Raw genomic sequence first — 18,212 nt, forward strand, 5'->3', positions numbered from 1 at the left:
CCCCTCAGTGAGGCCTCATTATCACACATCTTGGTAAACCTAGCTTTTCTACTTAGAGTAACCACTTCGTGCCAAGGAAGCAAACTACAGGCGTACTCTGTCGCAGATGTCCACATCAGATGGGAGCCCCAATGGAATTTGCTTCATCCTAGCCCTAGGCTTCCTCGCCAAGAACTAATGGGCATGATTCCACCCACCAGACATCCTTGTTCTCAACATCACAAAACACTCCACTTCTCGTGATGGCAAACCATGGTGTCCCATTGGAACTTTCAAATGGTATTTGGCCAGGGCTGAGAAGCCAACATGTCCAACATCTCAGCTCTTTCATTACCTCAGTAAGACCTCATCGGCCAGCAAGCACGAACATTATAGATAGATGGCCTGTATCCACCATCAAGTTTGCCAATCCTGAATAGCTGATCTCTTCAGACAATGAAACCCATGGCGTCCAAAGGGAGGACATCTGCAGGGCGGCATGCCAGAAGACACCCTGACCATTCATTTCTACCTGAGTGACGTCTTGAATTGAGACTGCTCCCATGACAACACAATCTTGTCCACAAGGACCCTTACCGGAGGCGACTTTTCAGCACTTCCCCCTTCTTCCTCTTCAAGAAATTCTATAGACACTAATCAGAGTTTTTTCTCTCAATCTGTGTACCCTTGCAAACCATCCTCCAGGATCTGGTGCTACTCTGCTGAAGTAGCAACTGTTTTGGCAGCAGGAGCGGCAGTGGACTCTAACCCACAGTAGTGTGAGAGAGTCTGCTAGGAAAAACCTATCCAAACAGTTGGCACCCGCCTGTCCTCCAAAGTTTGGCTCAGACCTTGTGCTCCGAAAAATGCCAAAAATAGCAGCAGGGACATGCTGCATTGCAGCAAGAGGGTGCGCTACAATTGATCAAGTTTTTAGAGAATGGCAAAGGCATCATGTAGGTATTCCCTAGCAGACTCTCCTGAACTAATGTGGGGGAGGATTCTCTACCGAACTAGACTTGATATACTGCCAAGGCACAGCTGAGGATCCAAAGGGTTGCCATGTAGCCTCCACGTGTGTCCCAACAATTAAGATGAAAAATACGTTAGCAGGTACACCATGTAGTAAATCTCTTTTGGGAGAGGTGTGGTTCTTTAACCTGCAAACCTATTTTTTTCATGTCTCTTCCACCATGCAAAGCCTCAAAAATTACTTAACAATTTGGATGCACACGAGTAGTACGTTTTAATGTTCAATTCTCTACACAATGAGTGCGGTGATGACATGTATTGGAATCTGCTGGCCGGTGAGTTTCAGGGAAGGACACATTGCATCAATTTGTACACATGCTTGGGTTTTTTCCCAGTTTTATTTTTCAATTGCTCACAGATTTCACTCAATATATCAAACCTTTTGCACACAAAAAGATAGCAGATATTGAAAGTTCCATAAAATACAGTGTGAAAAAATGCATGCACATTTACCAACCCCCCACCTTTGAAATGCCATGGTTAGATATCTACCAGTCTGTATTTCAGACTCTTGTAAACATAGGCTTAAATTTTGCAGCACATATCCAGAATGCTACCAATGTACAGTCTGACGACTTTCTACTAATGGTGTCGAATGTCACATTGCCAAATAAATGTGGGGTTGTTGCAAATTTCTGAAGAGTGCACAAACCAACCTCCAATTTCTCTTTCGGTGAAAAAAACATGCCACTGGATTTACTTCAATGTTTTCTGTTGGTAGTCCCGAGGGTTTCCAGCAGAAATATCAAATGTTTGGGGTGGAATATTTTTATGGTTTGTGCGGATGCATTTGACCTCCATGCAAAACTAAAATTGACTTCTGAAAGTCAATTTGGTATTAACCCTCCTATGCAAAGACACATTCTTGACACAGCTGTCATTTCAGTCAAAATCAGTCAAATTTGCCATACGTGTCTATGTACTGGGGGAAATCAAGTGGAAGGAATTTTTTTACTGTTGTTGACGGTTACAGCAAAAGGAGGGTTAATCAAGGTATCATTTATCAACTACATGTACCTCTACTACTGCACGTGTAAGTTACATATTTTACACACAAAAATTCAAGTATAGGTCAGGTTTGAGCCTACACAAATATTCAATCATGCTGCAGTAATTTGACAACAACCTCCGTCCACCACGGTAAATTTGATACAGTAACCTAGTCTGACAAATTTTTCTTGAGTATATTTTCTTTTCAGTCAGTCAAATGGAGCGATGGACTACAAATATTCCAAAATGTTGCCAAGGTCTGCAGTATAAGCCAAAGATTTAGAGGTGGTGCATACCTAATGGATCATCTTTCTTGAAGATTGGTGATTAATCCGCATTAAATCTTCAATCTTCAAAGTGCGTGTTACCCTGGCCATGGCTTTTCTGCATGCTCAACAAATTAAATTCGCAGCTTCAAAAAGACAAGTAATGAGACTCTGAACTTTCTGGTGAGAGCAACACGCATAGCAATGCAACAATTCAAATTCCTCTCTGATGCTTGAATTTGCAGTGAAGAAACATTCAAGGTAACACAGGGAAACATGCAGTCGGTAACATTTTATGGAACCTGACATATCCATATTAAGTGGACCAAAGTGTAGGTCTCGCATTATTGAAATGCGGCTCCATAAAGCACTATCCCCAAGCACAACGAAGACCACATTTCCCCGGTGGAGCAGTACAATATAAATCTCCAACTGTGGAAATCATGACATGTATCGTCGACAATAAACTGCCGCACACGAGCACAGCCACCCTCGCTGGCAATGAGACTGTCCATACACTCAACTAGTTTATTTCATTCCAACCCTAACATGGTTGTTCCTTGTCTTGCCAGCCAGCACAGGGGTGTGAAACAGCTACCACATAGATATCTTAATTTAGGACTGAAGTACTTCACAGATAAACCGCTCTACATTGTAACAACCTGAAAAACGCAAATGAAAAAACATAAAAGTTAAAGACGGGAAGAGAATGCCTCAAGTGGAATGCCATAGAAACTGCCACAACTATTAAAATTATGAGTTATATTCTCAGACACAAACATCAATATAGGCGATTCACAAAACAGTGCGCTACAAAGAGTTTGCTGCAGGGGCGAAGACAGGCCATTTTCAAGTTTACGGTTGACACGCTGCTGCAATTAAGCACACTTCATACGTGATTTTGGAATATTTGAGACATTCCATGCACCACACAAAACCATCACTTTGACTACCTAACACCCATTCGCAACACAGCAATTTCAGATTTTCAACCAAGATACATAACCGTGGGAAAAATTCAAGTTTTCCACACACAGCGCAGTGTAGCAAAGGAGACTTTGTCGACTATATATCCCATAATGCACTGCAAAAAAGCCTTTCCATAACACCCTCCATTGTGAATCACCCATATTTCTTTTAAAATTTCAGAAGGAAATCTTGTTTATTTTTTGGATGGGAGGGGGAAGTCATGTATAACACACGGTTACAAAAGTCAATTAGATATTTGACAAGGGTAATGAATCCAAAAACACTCAATTTGCAAGGGGTGTCTTGTTTTGGGGGTGTCATGTAAAAACAAAAGTCATTAGATAAACCCAAGCAGGAACTAATTTGAAAAGAACCAAAAATTGTCAACAGAAACTGAATAAGACATGAGCAGACCTGCAATATCCTTCCACAGGCAAAATTAGTCCTACTCTTGTCAGAACTCTTCCTTCACTCAAGCAAAAAGCATCATGAACCTGTTACTGGCATGACCAAGTTACCGATGCTGGTTTGAAGTGCTGAGAGGGGGGGTGGATTACTACTTACAATGTCGTCTATTTTCATGATGCTAGTGACGCATTCTGCTGCTAGCCTGATGGCACTGGTCGATACTAGTAATGGCTGCACTACGTTCTCCTCCAAGATGTTGGTGATAGCTCCCTACAAAATGCAAATAAGCAAGAAACGCAGAGGGTGAAGCAACTGTGGTGTACAAAGCACATACAAGTATAATACAAGAGGCAATGTGGGAAATTGATCTTTGTGAAAAGATTCATCAAACTGTATCTGCCCGAGATTAGTATGCGAGAATCTTTTTCTTTTGTTCTGTATCACTAAAAGAGAAAGTCAGCTTAACAGATTTAGTTATGTTGCCATTACAAAGAAATTTACAGTAGATTACTGCCATCATGATTAACCTAGAGTTGTGGACATTTGACACATAATTATCAGTTGAATAAAACCTTTCTTATTTTGGGTTTTAGACAAATTGATATTGAATTCCTTTTAAGCCACTTCAAGCCACAATGAATTCACAGGAAGATGAGTAATTGGTTTGTGGATACACCATGGAATCAATCTCTGTTGGACGAGGTGTTGTTCTAAAAGAACCGGCGAGTATAAACTCACAGGAACTTACGTACCAGTTCTAAATTTAAACTCAAAAAGTTTAATACAATAATTTGGTCTTTACTTTAGCACAATGCCTAATGAGAATGAACCTATGTAAAATATACAAAGCAACAGGATGTAAGAAAGAACTAGAACATCTCTCACTGGACGGGACAAAAATTAACCAGTTCTGAATTAAGAAAACTGAACCCAAAGACAACCATCAGCAGACACTGTACCTTGCGCACGTTGATTCCAGCAGTTTTCTCACCCTGAGCATGTCTGTTCCTCAACTCTGTCACCACCGCAATGGGATTGAGGCCGGCGTTCTCAGCCAAGGTGGAGGGCACAACCTCTAGCGCTTCAGCAAAGGCACTGAAGCAGTAGCCTTCCATGCCCGTCAGGGTGTGGGCGTGCTGCGTCATGCGGTGCGCCACCTCCGTCTCGGGAGCGCCGCCGCCGGCTATCAACGCCCTCTCCTTCACCAGGCAGCGGATGACACAGAGGGCATCGTGCAGGGAGCGATCTGCCTCTTCCAAGACCAGCTTGTTGGAGCCACGGATCAGGACAGTCACGGTCTTGCCGGGGTTTGCTATTCCAGTGATCTGAGGGGATGGTAAAAAAAAAACACAACAAGATAAAGACGCCAGCTGTAATATTAGGTGAAGTCTGGCAATTCTATTTGAGTCCCTTCGCAAGTCATCAGATGTAACTATAAGTTCATCACATGTCAACTGCCCATCCTGTTCCTTGTGATCAACTCAACCACAACCCTCTGGGGGGTAAGACTGGCCTAATAGTACTTTATCAGCCTCCAACTCGATGATCTAGGTTAAAATGCCACCAAGGACAAATCGTGAATTGGAATCTCAGTCCCTACCTGATTTTGTGGGTTCTGCTACCTTCAAACTCTAATAACTCGTTACCTGCACCCCAAGCCCTAGAGCCCTTCGGCAGAACTGTTTATAACTGATAGGACTTTAATTAAAAGAGCTTTAATAAATAAAAAATATGCCTTGATGGCATACAATGAAGCAAATCACTTGGTGCAACACATTCACTGTCAAGAAAATCTGAGACAACCAATCAATAAATAGATCTTTCATAGTGTTGAATTCAATATTGGTCCAACTTCAAACACCAGCTAAGCTAAAAATACCACTCTGCATGTTTATATTGTTTTGCAGATCAGCAGGGTACCAGTAAAATGCACTTCATGCTGAGCCAGTCTTCTGTGTACTTAGTACAATGGTGACTACCAACTCCACAAAACTCATCCATGCTGGTATAAACAATTGCTGATTGAAGTTCAATGATCTATAATCTACTACTAAAATGACAAAAACAAATGGCATAAACAACATCTGATCGAAATTCACTGTTCTATAATGTACTACTAAAATGACAAAACTGCACAGAACTGTGACAGAAGATTTGATCCTGTTACCTTGACAACTTTACTGGTTCCTGTCGTCACTTCTTCGACTAGTTCAGCACTGGCCAACATCTCAGGCTGAAAGTGGTCTATACTGGCAATGGGCTTGCAGTTGATTGTCTAGGGAAACAAGTAGACACACGTACTGAGCTAAATATCTCCAGCTTTGTATATAAATGGCCTCAACTGAAATTCACTCTGAGCAATATCCCGATTGAGACCTCAAAGGGCAGAACGCCAGTGAACAGATTGACTGGGATCTCGTGGCACAGAACTTAAGATGGAGTACTGCCCCACCCAAAATTAGTTGTGTTCACACCCCTATTGAGACCACATGAAGACAGTAATAATGCCCCCATAAGACCAAATGTATCCGTACAAGCATAAATACCCCAATTGAAGTAATTCTACCACCCACCTTGCAGATGAATTCTATATCACTCCTCTCAATGTCCTTGACCACCATAATCTTCATCTTGGTCAGGAAATGCAGGGCCAGGTCATTCAAGGCATCCCTAGAAACAACCAGTTGTAAAGTCAATTCATAAAAAATCTTTTGTAGATATCGGCGTCCATATTTTTTCTTCTGAACACAAATTTCCATTTCACAAACTTAATAGGCATTTCTTTGCTAAAAGCCTCACTGAATGAATTTTTATATGATAGCTTGAGGAGGCCACGATGAAATGAGTCAATGTTCTACCGGTGCAGCCTCCCTTTGGTTCAAAGATGGTCAACTGCAAGGGAGATGGAACAGTGAAGTCAGTCGCCTACCTTAGGATGGATTTCTGAATGAGCAAGACGTTACAGCCAGCCTTCTTGATCTGTTTGACGAGGGTCAGGATGTAGGCTCTCTCCTCGCGCAAGACACGGTCCATCTGGGCATAGTCGGACACCACCACTTGGTTGTCCATCTGGGTAAGGTGGTTAAACCATGCACCACAAAGAGGTCAATGTAAGAACCACTCACCTTCAGTACTGGCTGTTGTTTTTGTCTGAAATTATGGGACAGCTCCTCTATTTTCATTCCAGTTAAACACAGCCTACATGCAGAACAGGTTTTGGGATGTTCAAGTCATGGCTAAAATCGACAACCATTGGGGCCACGATGCTAACATGACTGGCCCCCTTAAACCTAGTTCACTTTTAGTTCTCCATCACTGCTAAAAACAGTTAAATCTAAACAGTCATGACAGCTCAGTTACTCTGAATGTCCATTAGCCAAAACAAAGGAAAAACAACCTTGTTTGTTTAGCTGTCACAAATTTCAAACCAGACGCATCTCAGCTCACAAACAGGAGTTTCTGCACACCAGTGAAGACTCTAATGAGTAGGGCTGCACTATAAGAACGACTGACAAAGACCCACTTATATCAACCAAATGACTTACGTCTGTCTTTGGTGGTGAAAGGCAGAATTGGATGAGACCAATGCGGGCCTTCTCCACCTTTGTTGGTCCACCGCTGCCGGCTGTCCGCTGGGAGAACACCAAGCCATCGATCAGCTCTGTGTCCTCAATGGTGCCACTGCATACACAAAACAGATTCTGGATTCAAAATCTTTGACAAGTTTCGCACACCTTGCACACTGAAACAGGGTGTTCCATTAGATCAATTTACTTGATTTTCAAGTGGGTCAGTTTCTTCGTTTTTTTTCTCACCCCAACTTCTTGATGATCTTTACATCCCTCAGGTCTACAGTGTTGGGTTGTTTGGGGTCGACGATGCGCAACACAGCATCCACAGCAAGAGGGGCGAGCAGGCCCGAGTACTGGGATACAACCTGCAAGTGAATAACAAAGGGATTCTTGTTTACATGCTTTTTAGAAATAAATCATACGGTGCTAGACAATGTTGAAATACGGTCCGTTATTTATCATTTGTACATTATGTTTGTTTTGAGGCAACAAAAGCGCTCAAAATCTAAAGAAACATGCTTTACAACAAACCTTATGAAGTTTGAGCTCAGTGAATACTATATATTTCCAGAAAAACAACATTCTAGGATCTCAACTTCAAACCAAAGTTGCAGTCATGTTTTGAATTGCATCAAATTTCAGCTTCCGAGACACACTCTCATCCAGCCTATTACAGCTACACAATGTTGCGAACTTAACTTTCAAATTGTAACAACAGCGTGCAAATGTACATCACGTCAATGACTGAGCATGCTTTCCCACATTCAAAATTAACTACCAACGGCAATTTCTAAGAATAGTGTGTCTTTAGACACATCACTGAAAATGGCCATCTTTCTTGAAAGTTAGTCTGCCTGAAAGAATTCTTCAACAAGGAGCTTGGTCTCATAACTATCCATATAAAACCAAGTGTACATTTGAATAGTAACTTTGTCAGTTACTTTATGGACAGCTGCAAATATGGGACTGTACCTCGAAAGTTGAATGGACAGAAAAAATTGTGAGATGCCAACATGCATCAGAGGTTCCTTAGAGATCAGCACATCATCACGTAGTGACGAGTAAGTGTTGAATGTTGTGTTCACATCAATTGCACATATCTCACAACTTTGTTTTGAGTGGAAGCAGCCATCCAAGTTTATGAATATGCATGAGCTCAAAAGTGCGAGAGTTCCGGCAATGCATATTAATGTCATTTTGATTGTACCTGATCCTCCGGAATCAAACAGGTTTTGGAAGATTTTGAAGGGCTGGAGAAGCAGAACCCAACAAATACTCTCTACATGGGGCTTAATGTTTGTTGAAAGTTCCAGTCTGGTATCCTACACGGAAGTGAATTTCAGTGCAAAAAAGCTTGGTGAGTTCAAGTTAAGCTTTCACCTTGGAGTTGAGTGCCGTACTGGCACTCTTCACGAGAGATTCTCGGTCATTAAGATCAACTGGTGTGGCCATGTCTGCCAGGATCTCTACGGCCTTCTCTGCTGCTCGTTGGAAGGACTCTGAGATAGTTGTGGGATGAATGCCTAAGACGGATATAAATGAAACAATAGTTTTTCACAAATTAGTACCTGAAAATAGGCCAATTCACACAACAAAAACATACATGTAAAATTTAAATTTCAATCAAATTCTAAGTTGGTCCAGTTCACTTTTCAAGTTTGTTGGATTTTTTGTTTAACATTTTCGAGACAATTTCCTGGAGGCAAACGCCAGTCATGTGTCTCAACCATCCAGTGAGATGATGACATGCATCAGAGGTTCCTTGGAGTAGTTCTCCGCATGCAACCACCATGTGGTTGCTAGGAGTTGGATCTTGTGTATGCATCATTTGCACATCGTCTCACTGAGGACACAGCATCGAATTCAATTAAGGATTATCGATAGAGGAACAGAACCTTGACGCCAAAAGGTTTAGAGGATCAGCATGTATCCTTCCCCCTCTTCTTTCTGAACAAAAAATACTGTTTCCCAACAACAAAATGTTCTTTTTACGTGTTGAATCCTGGCAAGTGAAAATCCTTTCAGATGTTTTCAAGAGTGCTCGAAAAGAATAAACTGGCCAGGAAATATCTCACTGGTTTTATGGGAACTACGTTTTAAAAGATCTTCCAAGCCATTATCCATGGCAGTTGCTTGAACCGACATGAGTCTTAATACAGCTTAATACCATGATTATATACATGTTACCAGCAATGCATGAGAACTTAAGATTTCTACAATGCATGGGGGCTCTGTCCCTAGTACGGAATAGTTTTCATCAATTTCTATTTTGTCCCATACAAGCACAGAGGGAGGACACAGAAGGTATTTGAACGGCCCGGGCTGAAACATCTGGCCAATTACTGCTTTCTACCATGCCTGGTATGTCCATAACCAGAGCACAGCGAATGCTTGCTACGCATTATCTGTTTCACAACCACGAAACCCCTTTGTACCCTATGATCGCCGTCGCAATTTGTCAATGGTAATCTGCATCCTTAAATCTCCAAGTACCGAGGTATACGAAATTGAATATTCACGCCTTTGTTGTTGCTTGGTGTGATCTCATGACAACATCAAATTTAATGCTTGCCCAGTTGCTTGCATTAAGCTGTGTGCCCTGAATCTATATGTTCAGTCATTGTCCTGAATGAGCTCTCTCTTCTGGAGTTATTTTGGGAATAAATAGCACAGCTGTTTACAAGATTTTGTGTCTTGTTTGAATCATTTTTATTATAGCATTTGTACAAAAGCGTACTTTATGAGATTTCACGATCACTCCCTGTGATGAAATAGCACATTTTGTTCCTAATGAACTAAGCTTTCCAGCAGTAGTGAACATTTTGTTGGCCAGTCTTAGCCAAATTCATAACAATTCTTTGAACACTGATGTATTGGACGGAGGAGAATAAAATTACAAACTCTGCATGAATAATGGAACAGTGTATCAAAATTTAAACATTTTATTTACGATGGCAAAAGTAGGTCTAATGTCAGGTACCTTTTCTCTCCCTATTTCTCGGTAACAGCGATAATTTGTATTTAATTGCAAGCAAAAAACTGCAAGTATTGCTAGGATATTACTGGCCCCGCTTGTCCAGCTAAGATGCAGGCAGTAATCAGGCATTTTTGGAATGTTTTCTATTATTCGTCTGACTCGGCGGCGACCATCATTGAACACTTTGAAGTGCCTGAGTTGCAACTCCTTCTGTGTCCTTCCTCTATGATACAAGTACCTCTGTTGAGTAGCTTGGAGGCAGCTGAGAGGAGACTACCAGCAATGACCACCACAGATGTGGTACCGTCTCCGGCCTCGATGTCCTGAGCTTTGGACAACTCCACAAGCTGAAATGGAACAAGGGAACAGTCAACAGCAACAAGCGACAAGACTTTCACACTACGCGACAGAGCAATGAGAGTGGCAGCTTGCTTGTCTGCATCTCTCTGTTGTTGGGGTCACTCTGTGTGTCCAAAAACAATAGCCTGCAATGGCTGTCTGCTGAATCCAACCAGCTGAGGGGCATTTTTCCACACAACTCACAATGCAATATAGGTGGCTAAATTACTGCCTTATGGAAGGCAGGAGACGAGTTTTACGACAAGTTAAAAAGCTCCAACATTTTTCTGTCAGCATGCTAAACCCAAACTTCCTTAATTCTTTCGTCAGTAACCTCCTTAACCCTAAAACTTCCACACCTTTCAAAATACACCTGGAGGTTTCTTTTGGGCTGTATTTAGTTGAGACCTGTTGTGCATCAGAGGTTATTTACAGCTTCTCAGCACATCATCACACAGTGGTGACTAAGAGTTGGATCTTGTGTTCAACATCACTTGCACAAATCTCACAACGGTTTTCTGCAAAGCGATCTCACTTCAAATCCCAAATCTGTATTTAAGTAATAAAAGCCCAAGCTCGTAACTATGCATGAGTTCATAAATATGCACGAACACTAACCCGCACTCTCATCCGTCAAAGCACTGAGGATTTTGAAGGACTTAGGAATAGTTGGGTCCAAAGCAGGATTGTTGAAGATTTAGGGTTCCTAGGGTTCGCATTCATTAATTCAGGCCATCAATCCTGTTTGTGTGACTACATCTAACCCTGCGTTTCTTGAAGCAGTTCGACAACTTACCATTTTGGCTGCTGGATGGAGTACTTGGATCTGCTTGAGAATAGTGGCTCCATCGTTGGTAATGGTTACATCGCCATTGGCGCTCTGTATCTGTAGATGTACCCGAGTGCAAAATTACAACAAATGCCAATACACAGGAAATCAAATCTCTTCACACGCAGCCACTTTCAAGTTATGAACAGTCACACTCAGAACAAAGTTTAGTATAAAGCCCACTGAATTTTGATCGCATTGAGACCATAATTTCAACATTTTACAAACTAAACCCTCTGCTGGCCCCATAAGTCATATATTAAGTGACTGTACAAAATCTCAGAAAGCATTCAGTGGTTCCAAAAGGGTCAATCTATTTACCATTATCCCTAACAGTCCCAAATCCTCCACTTTCAATACGATTTTACATATACCCTACGGGGTTAGGGTTAACAAATGTCAACAAATACGATGTGCATTTCCATTGGTAAATAAGATGCATACAATACTAACTGGCCTCCTAAATACTCAATGTCAAATTTACTTCAAATGATTTCTGAGCTCATGAAACCCAACTGGCTGCTATTTTGCTTGCATGAAAGGAATCTAGAAAACAAAGATGACAGCCTCCACTATTCAAGAAAAAATATTTGTTTTTTGCAGAAGGCTGGATATGAACCACTTTTTTTTCTTATACAGTCGACTCTTGTTAATACGAGGGCCTTAGGACTTACTAAATTAGCTCATATCGTCCGGACCTCGTCTTACACAAAAGCTGCCGTCCTGCTTGATGTACATATCACCAATTGACCGTACATAAAGCGTACATGTGTACAACTACAAGTGTGCATAACTTTTTGTTTAAAGGCACATAGTATTGTTTTGTTACATGAATTTGATTTTAACCCCAACCTTCCCCAACCACACAGAATTAAACAGTAGTAAAGTGTTTCATTCTGTGGGGATAGGTCTGGTAGGCCCATAACAGCTGGCTTTTGCATTGGGTTTGGCATACCTCAGAAAAACAAAGTCCAACAGCCTCTATGCACAAAGTCCCATATGGGTGTTTAACTTTATGTGAATGGGGAAGGTTAGGGCCAGCAACCCTTGGGGGGGGGTTACGGTTAAAAAGTTTGTTTATGAAAGTGAGATACTGTTTAATAAATAAAGACTTGTAATAAAGAATAATTACAAATGTAAGAACGGAATAAGTGGAATTTCCACCAGTCATGTGGATTTCGAGCGACATGTCCCTGGCCCCGCACGCCGGGATGAGATCCACATGCACGCAAGTACATGTAATGTAAGTATATTAACATTTTAGTTGGTGAACAACACCAGAGCTGCACTTGTTGCACATAAAAATGAGAGGAAACCAGCTATTGGTGGTGAGGACAGTAGAGGGCGAATATCGGATTTTACTTTGGAAAGGCGTGTGGGTTTGGTGAAAAATTATTAGCGAGGGATACACTGTTTTCTTTAAAACTTGTGGTTGTTATTTCCTATTATTTACATTTTTGGACTGAAAACCATGGTTTCAATCATGATTTTCTTAAATTGAGAATTTATAGAAAATGTCAAAATCAGAAGGGATGAAATTTTCATGTTACAGTGGGGAGCCGGTAACGATTTTTAGACGGAGGGTGGGCAGTTTTTGGGTTGGGTGTTTGGTTACAGAACACATTTTTTATTAGTTTCCTGGCGGGACTTTGGTCTTCGGGAATTTTTTAGGGGGGGGTGGGGGAATCAAACAACAGATTTCTGTTGTTCACAACTGTCCTCAATACTGTAGCACTTTTGGCACTCGTGTGTGTTCATCAGGTGGTACGAAAGCCGCCATATAGAATTTCTACGTTGGGTACGTGAACCACAAATGCCGACTGTTCGTCTTTCTTGCAGCACTGGCTCAATTCGGTGAGAGAAAACCGCAGCGCTGTTCTACTGTACACGCATAAATTACGGAAGCGCCTTTCAAAATTGAATGGACTGGCTGATTGACAAGTTGCCGTCAAAAAGTTTGTGCTAAATAGACAGATAACAATAGATTTGCACTTGGCCAGCGCACCAAAAAAAAAAAAAAAATCAACTGAAATCTTGTAACATTCGAGCTCGTACATGTATTACACATTTTACACAAATACGCTTGTCTAAACCGGAGTCCCGTCTTACCCGAGCTCATATTACCGAGCGTCGACTGTAGACGTGATAAGATGTCGGAATCCTTTTACTGTGACACTTGTTACCTTTTCGAAACCTTTGAGTATACTTTTCAGGTTGTGAGTTTGTTGAAACTAGTTTGCATAAAAGGAAATGCAAATATTATCTGGCCATCTGTATCCGCAAGCACACACACACATTGTTGATGGAGTCTGTGTAACATCCTTAGGTATGTGTTTAACTTGAACTTGACTGCTGTGCAGGGCCTATTGGAGGAAATATTGCTCTGTGGGCAGGGTTCTAGCAGCGGTGGGCAGCGCCGGGCGGCACCACCCCGTACTGCAAATTTCCGCCTGGCACTCAGGGTTGAAATTGGCTGTGCCACCCAGCACAGATTTTCCAAAAAATGAACTGAAATATTACTGAAAATTTAAATGTACCAATTCGATCCTATTTCAAGCACCAGAAAGCATTAACCACTTCGGGCCGAGGCATTTTTCAACGTTGAGGATGCTGGGCCGGCATGACTATCATTTTTTCCGTTTTCAAAATCCTTCAACAATTCATCATTCCATTTAACGGTCGTTTATAGCCGCACGGAGTAATCTTCAGGCACTACTCTAAGTTGACAAGTGACCTTCATTGACGCCCGAATATTTCAGCCAGGCCTGCAGCCTTGTAAACAGAGCCCAGATTGTGCGGTGTTATACAACTGTCTTTTGTTCACGAACCTGGCTCAGTGCACTGCTGACCTCTTTTCAATAGGGGCCAGATTAGCATGCAGCGGTGCTGTGTGGCTCATCGCTGCGGTGGTGGAGAGCTTTTGTCCCCGGTGTTAATCCGCTTGCTCTAAATACCCCAAACCCTGGTATACGGTTTCAAAATAACGCTGGATTATCACCACTTTTGAGAGTGAAAAATGCCGGTCATGCCCAGCAGCCTGGTCTTTTGTTCGGAGTACGGTCTTTTGTTACAGGGCCCTGTTTCCTTTGACCGAGTTAGGAGACCCCGGCCACGCATATAAACCATACGGCTCCGATTTCGGAGTCCCCGGCTGGTAGTAGTTAAGAACTGCGCTCACTATGCTTTGTAATCCAAAAATTTACCCGGAACTAAAATGGTCCTAGCTAGAACACTTTCTGTGGGGGTACGCCAGTGTGTTATAAAATACGATGTTGACTGGCTGTAGTTAAGAAACACTGTACAAATATAAGGGGTTTACATAGTTGCCATCTTGCAGGCCAGTGCTTTTGTTCCACTGGGTATGCACAAAGGAGGTATTTGCAGTGGAACAAAAGGACTACCCCGCAAGATGGCTGCCACGCAAAGCTTCTATTGCTCAAATAACTCTCATGAGTCAGTATCTGTAGTGTCTCACTGTACTTCAAAACTTACCTGCCAAAAATCTTGTTTCCTTGTTTTACACGATTCTGTTGGCAGCATTATACAAATACTGTCCAAAGGGGATCAAACTCTGCCGACATTCAAGCAATTCTGCTGATTAAAAAAGTGAACCTGTCCGGCTTTTCTGTACAGGCCAACTGAAATCAACATGAGAACGCATTCGCTAGTTTCCAGTGTTACTCAATTTTCCAACAAAAATGTGACAGCAATTTAATTACCATTTTGTCCATACCCCGGGGCCCAAGGCTGGTTCTGACCGCATCTGCAACAGCTATAGGCAACAAAGGAAAAAACAATAATGTTAGTTTTCAAATAACAGAGTTAAACATTACCTTAAGCCTCCTATGCTGAAGTCACTCTTTGGGTCACTTGGTTAACACCTCAAAGAAGCACAGTTGTGTTGTGTTGTGCACTGCACAACACAACACATTTGTGCTGTAAAACTAAAGGTAGTGTACACCATTGGTACATGTACATGTAAAAATCCCCCAAATTGGACTACCATATAATCCAGACACATCCTACTTGAAAGTACATAACAGCCTCAGTCTGTCAAATATTTCTGCCCTGAATGCTGTAGTTTTTGAGAAAAGAGAAATCTTGTTTTCCTTTTTCACGATGGTCGGCCAACCATCGTACATGTATAAGAGTTCATTTCTCTTCGCACGTTACATTCTTTAACAGGTGCCAATTTTCTTACAATAAGGTCATGTCCTCTTACAAGCTCATCCTCTGGATGGTTTTGGAGGATTTCGGAGGATTGAGGATGAATGATGATTTGAACATTGGAGAATTTTGGAGGATTGAGGATGAATGCTGATTTAAAAGCTGGAGGATTTTGGAGGATTGAGGATGAATGCTGATTTAAAGGCTGGAGGATTTGAAAGGGTTGAGGATGAATACTGATTGAAAAACTGGAGGATATAAGGGGATTGACGATGAATGCTGATTTAAAAGCTGGAGGATTTTGGAGGATTGAGAATGAATGTTGATTTAAAAGCTGGAGGATTTGGGAGGATTGAGAATGAATGCCGATTTAAAAGCTGGAGGATTTTGGAGGATTGAGGATGAGTGCTGATTTAAAAGCTGGAGGATTTTGGAGGATTGAGGATGAATGCTGATTTAAAGGCTGGAGGATTTTGGAGGATTGAGGATGAATGCTGATTTAAAAGCTGGAGGATTTGAAAGGGTTGAGGATGAATACTGATTGAAAAACTGGAGGATATAAGGGGATTGACAACGAATGCTGATTTAAAAGCTTGAGGATTTTGGAGGATTGAGTTCCACATACGGATGCCATTTGACACCCCGAGCACAACCCTATGCGACTGGTCTGAAAAAAAAAAACCTTTTGGTGCACGTGCAATAACCAATGTGATTTGGTACCTAGACACAAGGGTATTTTACAGTTCATTTGTGTACACTTTTTCCCTTGTGTGGAAAGGTGCCCTGCTACATGTACAGCAAGCGGGAGCGGCGGTGACTCGGATTCAATGTTTGGAGTTGTCACTCATGGGTGCTGAGCGGTGACTGGGACTCGGATTTGATGTTTGGAGTCAGCTCTTTGAATGTGGAACCACCGATGGTGGGTACCCGGTTCTTCACAAAAGCATATATGCTTTAATAACTTGCCAGCGCTTTGTTGATGCTAAATAGCATGGCCCCCGAGACCGAGTCGACAGGTTGACATGGCCAAGTTCAGTTGGTAAACATGGTGGTAGGCCTAAGCCAGCCCAGGTTGGATGTCATCTACATTGCATTGCGACTAACATTCAGGGTATAATGTTCTCCTAATGTGCGAAATTTTTGTCAACGGATTTTCCTCACATTTTTACCTGACGAAGACAGTTCAAATGATCGTTTGCAAGTACATGTACCTTGTAGGCCTCTCCCGAATTCCACAAGTGCTGTGTTGAAATTACTCAATGCGGCCGAAGACAACGCATTTTGCAGGAAATGTTGCAAAACTCCACGCATTCCGTCACGATTTGTGAACAATCTACGTTCGTTCATGACGTCCAACCTGGGCTAGCCTAGCCTTAAACTTAAAGCTTAAACTTGTAAACGGCACTAATACTGCAGAAGTACAATTGTTATCCCAGATTCTTGGCATAAACCATCCAACAAGTAACAACTGTTGATACCAGTGCATGTGAGCGTGCTGTTTGCTGTTGCACAGTGGACGGTTCCTGTTGAGCGGCTTTGTGCATCCAACGGCTGCTGCTTGTCTTCCTTCAATTTTGGCATAAATAATGACGAGCCCTATGATTGGTCAGAGTGACCCCCAGCGCGCCGCAGCCAACTGCCATTTCAACCAGCGCAGCTAAGAATTGCACACATGATGTACGGAAAGTGGTTGTAGCCAATTTCCATGTCTTGCGTATCCATCTACAGCCGTAGTCAACGATTTGGTCGCGGCTCGTCTTCGCAATTACACGTGTGAACCGCGTGACTCTCAGAGACTGATCAGGAACCACCTTTTTTTGGAAACAGCATGGTTTTGGCCTTTTCTTTCTTGATACTCAAAACAAAGATATGTTTGTCATGTTTGTAAACTATCTTACAGAAAACTCTTGGGGAAAATGAAACATTTCAATGGGTACACAACTCGATTGGAATCGCTGTTAATGCCCTGTTAAATGCCATGCATCTACTCTAGCCTACGGCTATGCCATTGCGAAAAGGGCTTTTTTTTCTGGGGGGGGTTTGTGGGAGAGGAGAGCGACCGGACGTCGGACCCCACAGTTCTGGGGTACCATAAAGTTGTAAAGCATGAGCAGAAACATACAAACTAAGAAAGTCAGGGATGCCTTCTTCCCTTCAGAAATAAAAGTAAGTTTAGTTAGTCTTACATGTATGACTATTTGTAATTTAATGTAGGGGTTGCTCACCTTTAGCAGCGGATATGTTCGACTCGCGTATCTGCCCAGGCTTCTCTTTATCTTTGTATGAACCCGGACTTTTACCAGGTCCTGCTGCATTTCTCAACTTAACTTCAGGCATGGCGATCGTCCAAGTTCTCCTCTTTCAAAATAGGTGAAGAACAACCGTTGATGAAGTTTTAACCGTGAGATAATTTTAGATTTTAATGGCGTTCTGTTCGAGTAAGCACGATGTGATCATGCCGACAAATGCACACGATCCCAGTACCCAGGTTGAAGTCAAAGGTCATCGATAGTTCTCGAAAACAAGCAGTCTTTGTCACACAAATTAAATTTATATCGAAACAAAAGTCCCTTTTGTGTTTCATATCAACCAAAAAAATATTGACAGCTTTATAAAGTTAGCAAAAGATTTTTAATTTACTATCTAAAAAAAAAATATTTACCTACTGAAATGATATTTGTCCT

The 18,212-nt window shown here is 41.9% G+C and overlaps 1 protein-coding gene across 1 annotated transcript; it reads right to left on the reverse strand.

Moving 5' to 3' along the window:
• Positions 1 to 1,211: 1,211 nt before the first annotated feature.
• cct4 (chaperonin containing TCP1 subunit 4) lies at positions 1,212 to 18,024 on the reverse strand. The gene is made up of 13 exons (XM_022249136.2): positions 17,754 to 18,024; positions 15,081 to 15,133; positions 11,329 to 11,418; positions 10,432 to 10,540; positions 8,597 to 8,739; positions 7,460 to 7,581; positions 7,190 to 7,325; positions 6,574 to 6,713; positions 6,218 to 6,314; positions 5,812 to 5,919; positions 4,604 to 4,969; positions 3,801 to 3,914; positions 1,212 to 2,929 (listed from the first exon to the last, which is right to left on the reverse strand). Exons 1-13 carry the CDS (start codon positions 17,863 to 17,865, stop codon positions 2,915 to 2,917), a joined length of 1,605 nt encoding a protein of 534 aa, XP_022104828.1. The 5' UTR covers positions 17,866 to 18,024; the 3' UTR covers positions 1,212 to 2,914.
• Positions 18,025 to 18,212: the final 188 nt, after the last annotated feature.

Source organism: Acanthaster planci, linkage group LG01, assembly GCF_054643075.1.
Source record: "Acanthaster planci isolate LZ-2023a linkage group LG01, COTS_SCS, whole genome shotgun sequence".
NCBI classification, from domain to species: Eukaryota; Metazoa; Echinodermata; class Asteroidea; order Valvatida; family Acanthasteridae; genus Acanthaster; species Acanthaster planci.

Coding starts and splice junctions, on each gene's coding strand:
- cct4 (XM_022249136.2), bottom strand. CDS start 17,865: ATGCCTGAAGTTAAGTTGAGAAATGCAGCAGGACCTGGTAAAAGTCCG. Junction 7,582..8,596: donor GTACGGCACTCAACTCCAAG/GTGAAAGCTTAA, acceptor ATTCACTTGCAG/GTTGTATCCCAGTACTCGGG. Junction 7,326..7,459: donor AAGATCATCAAGAAGTTGGG/GTGAGAAAAAAA, acceptor TTGTGTATGCAG/TGGCACCATTGAGGACACAG.